Below are 4584 nucleotides of genomic sequence, written 5' to 3'. Positions count from 1 at the left end.
CAAATTAATTACTTAAAAATCATACAATGTGATTTTCTGGATTTTTGTTTTAGATTCCACCTCTCACAGTTGAAGTGTACCTATGATTAAAATGACATACATCTGCATGCTTTGTAAGTAGGAAAACCTGCAAAATCGGCAGTGTATCAAATACTTGTTCTCCCCACTGTATATGGTTCCACTGCATTACCCATATTTTAGAACGTTTGTCTGGCCACATTTGCCTGTGTCCTAACTCTAGATCAAGACTGAAGTAAACAAACCGAGACCCATAATCTACATTTGAATAGAAGCATGATTATAAGAACTATTGATACAACTTCCCCCCAAGTGCATTATGTTCCACTAGCCCACTGTGGCAATAAAGCAATTTACAATGTGCCAATAAGCAAGTTGTAGGCTATCTAATAAATGCAACTGAATAAATTATTAAACATGATGTTATCATATTTTACAGTTTTAGCTTTAAATTGGCTTTCAGGATAGTTTAGGGCCCCACGTGTTATATAAGCATTTAGGTTATATGCAAGGATGGAGATGGTGCACATGAATGAATTCAACTTTAAATATCTATAAAGTTATAGCTACCACAAAATGCAATACCACCAGTGAGACATGTCAGTTGTGGAAGCCAGAATTCAATCCCATATCCCCACAGGCCAGATGGTCAAGTTATGAGTGCATGTTTTGCTGTCCCAAAGGCATAGTCCCCTGCGTCAAGACTCCAATACAAAAGATGGAGGTCCCTCCCCCTCGACGCACGAGACTCGCATAAATAGAGCGCTCTCCCGCTCCTCAGCACACCGCAGCTCACCGCCTCGCAAAGAGCACATCGCCACTCTCCTAAAAGCACAACTACTCGCTAAAGACATGACTCCAAGAATCACTCCTGAGACTACCCAGCTTTTCCCCTCAAGGTCCACCGTGGCCCAGAGGAAAGAAGCGAACGAACTGAGAAAGGTAAGAGAAACCAAGAGTCAAATGTGTTTATCATCAACTCGCTATACTGTAGCTTTCGTTCAATGCTATACCCTTTTCGAGTTACTAATGGCTGTTTTATCGCTTCTTTCAGACTCTAAAGCCTTTGTTAGAAAAGAAAAGGCGCGCACGTATCAACGACAGCCTCGGTCACTTGAAGACTCTCATCCTCCCTCTGGTCGGCAAAGACAACGCTCCATACTCAAAGCTTGAGAAAGCCAATATTCTGGAGATGACCGTCCGATTCCTCAGAGATCTCCCTTCATCCCCAGTCAAAAGTGAGTATTATTTCAGAAAGCTAATTATATCATGTTTTATATGTTTACTGTATTGTATTTATACGTTTTATGATTGCCATTGGGTCATTAAACTAAACTTTCACCTATTTTTTTCCCAGGTTCATCAGACAGCTACAAAGAAGGGTACAAAGCCTGCCTGCATCGCGTCACCGCTCTGATCCCCAAAACGAACCTGGACAAGGACGCGTGCCAGAGGGTGAACGACTTCATCCAACAGTCCATGTCTGCGTCCGTCGACCCAGCTTGTCAGAACTGTTGCGCCCAGAGCTCCAGGGCTTTCCCCCAGATTCAGCAGAGACTCCTGAGCCTCAAAGCCAACGTTGGCTCCAGAATCGAGAGCCACACGAACTCGCTTCCCAACCGGCCCCAGCCAGTGCCACAAGCTGTCAATGCTAACATGTGGAGACCCTGGTAGATTAGACAGAGGCTCCCTTTGCATTGTTTTGTGATTAATCTTTATCATATATAATTTATTTAATTTATACTCCAGAAAATAACTGATGTGAAAGCTGTTAGATGTAGATATTAACTGGAAGAGATGAGGGAGTTATTACATATTTGGCTAGTAATGTATTTATTCACAGAAAAACCAGATGAGCACAGATTTTATGAGCAGACAAATTCTATGATCTTTGTTAGGCTAAATGCAATCCTCTTTGGGGTTTCCAAGATTTGGGTTGTAGACAACACAATTGTAAAACCCCAAGGGTTATTTTGTTTGAGGTTTGCACTATTGACTTAAGTATTTTTGGTCTGTGCAAAGGAGTAGACTGTAAACACTGTGTGTTATAGTAATGTATTATTTATTATATGAAAACAACACAATTTAGTGGATGTATCCTATGACACTTAAAATATTGTATCATTGATCATATACTTTCAATAAAAGCTCATTATAAAAAAAAAAAGGAAAACTGTTTTGTTGTATTTTATCTCATTATTGGTAACATTATTCCAACAGCATGAAACATTGGATTGAACATGTGTTTCTTTTAAAAGTATCTATTTATTTATTAAAATGGCTCTAAAGGAATAATGCTATAACTAGTTGGTTGTTTGCACAGCAGTTGATCACCATAAAGGCCCATTCGTCCCATTGTGGGGTGGTGCGCTGCTCATAACTTCTGATTGTGCATTTGCACAGGAAGAGGCCCTTTGCATGGTTGGTTTGGGGGTAAGGGCTATGGGGGTAGCCCATAGAGACATTTCAAACAAAAGGAATAAAGAAAAAAAAGCCCATATCAAGTGGTGTAATGCTAAGATAAATTGCTCCAGAATTCACCAGTATGAGTCCCATAATAGCATCATGATGCATTGTAATCTATATAACCAATATTTACATGCACCTTCAGCATGACATTTTCCAGCATATATTTCTGTATAAAGACATACTACAATTAGGAGATGCTTTTGCCTTCTGGCTGATGTGAAGCCAATGGATGGATTATTCTGTTTTTGGACACATCCGTTTATGAGACCAGTATTCAATTGCTCTTACTGTCTTGTATTTCAATGTCTCTTTAGGGGTCAGTATAGATTCAAGAAATTAAATGAACAAAATCTGTATTTTGTTATTCATTTTAAAGGCACAACAGCCTGAGCCTGCCATTTTGTCTATCCTGAGCTGAAGGATGAGGCTAGACGGGGGGTTGAAGAGCTGTTGCGAAAGTTGATAGATAGGCATATCACAGGTAAAGTTAGTTACGCAAAGTGGAAAAAGATATGGCAGCAAGAGCAAGCTGGTGTTCTGTCCCTGGCTGCACTTTATACACGAAATCAAGGGAAAAAGATACGGCGAGATGCAGAGGATGGTTAATAGCAATTAGAAATAGTAAATACGATGTAAATACTCATGCAGCCAACCTTGCATCACTGCATGTGTGTAGCAAGCACTTCAGTGATGATGCATATGAACGAGATATGCAATCTGAAATTATGGGGAAAGAAAACCGAAAGATACTAAAATATACATCATTTACATTTTAGTCATTTAGCAGACGCTCTTATCCAGAGCGACTTACAGTTAGTGAATACATATTTTTTTATACTGGCCCCCCGTGGGAAACGAACCCACAACCCTGGCATTGCAAACGCCATGCTCTATCAACTGAGCTACATCCCTGCCGGCCATTCCCTCCCCTACCCTGGACGACGCTGGGCCAATTGTGCGCCGCCCATGAGTCTCCCGGTTGCGGCCGGCTGCGACAGAGCCTGGATTCGAACCAGGATCTCTAGTGGCACAGTTAGCACTGCGATGCAGTGCCTTAGACCACTGCGCCACTCAGGAGTGAGTGGTTTACATCTGTGGCTACTGTATTTCCATGGACTTGATCTGGCGCAGTGCCAAAATACAAAGGCACGTTTGAGAAGAGGCTCCCGAATGGCGCAGCGGTCTAAGGCACTGCATCTCAGTGCTTGAGGTTGTCACTACAGAACCCCTGGTTCGATTCCAGGCTGTATCACAACCGGCCGTGATTGGGAGTCCCATAGGGCGGCGCACAATTGGCCCAGCGTCGTCCGGGTTTGGCTGGTGTAGGCCGTCATTGTAAATAAGAATTTGTTCTTAACTGACTTGCCTAGTTAAATAAAGGTAAAATAAAAAATAAAAGAAGAAAGAAGAAAGCGACAAAGCAAGTGTGCGGAGGTATGTAGCCTGATTCTTGAAGTTCGAGTTATTGTGTTATTACCATTGCACCATATCATGTAGACATAGAGGCCTAGGGTCTCTATAGGTTAGCATATGTGCCCTATGTATTTATGACAGGGGGGGTTGAGAGACAATGTACATAGTATTTTGGGCTAATGTGAAAACGGAAACCCACTAACGGTCCCGCTCATAGAAGTTTGTGATAAGCTATCATTGAATAAAGTAAAGTTTAGCTACTTACTAATTTAGATAACTGTCCATTTGTTCCAACTGGAATAGGGTTGTGTCTCCAATTAGCTTTTGGAATACAGATTTTTTTTCCGTACACCAGTTTCTGTGGGTAGTAAAATCCCTGTGGTTGCAAAAGCAAACTAACTGCTCCTCATCATCATTACGTTCCTCCATTTCTGTAAGAATTGTAGTCACGTATTCAAATTCTCTGCAGCACAAACATTCCTCATTCGCGACAATCCTGGGGATGGGTTGGGGCTGTGGTCCAGCTACTGCTGCGGCTTCGGTGGCTAGAGCGCCAGCGGCCATCTGAAGCTCAATTTGCCTCAATTCTTCATCCGAATATTCGGGCTCAAATAAATACGTTTTGACAACACCATCGGCGCCCCTCCAGTACTTTTCTTCATCACTCGTGAGTATTTCATCATC

At 41.9% G+C, this 4584-nt stretch overlaps 1 protein-coding gene across 1 annotated transcript; it reads left to right on the top strand.

The window, feature by feature from the left end:
• Positions 1 to 870: 870 nt before the first annotated feature.
• Positions 871 to 1692, top strand: LOC311149803 (transcription factor HES-2-like; the record flags this gene model as incomplete). The annotated part of the gene is made up of 3 exons (XM_084187030.1): positions 871 to 960; positions 1073 to 1256; positions 1376 to 1692. The coding sequence occupies 3 exons, from the start codon at positions 871 to 873 to the stop codon at positions 1690 to 1692; spliced, it is 591 nt and encodes a 196-aa protein (XP_084043156.1).
• Between the last annotated feature and the right edge of the window lie 2892 nt (positions 1693 to 4584).

The sequence above is a fragment of the Coregonus lavaretus genome (genome assembly GCF_964263955.1).
Source record: "Coregonus lavaretus genome assembly, chromosome: 22".
Classification (NCBI taxonomy): domain Eukaryota; kingdom Metazoa; phylum Chordata; class Actinopteri; order Salmoniformes; family Salmonidae; genus Coregonus; species Coregonus lavaretus.
This window is presented reverse-complemented; position numbering and strand designations above follow the sequence as displayed.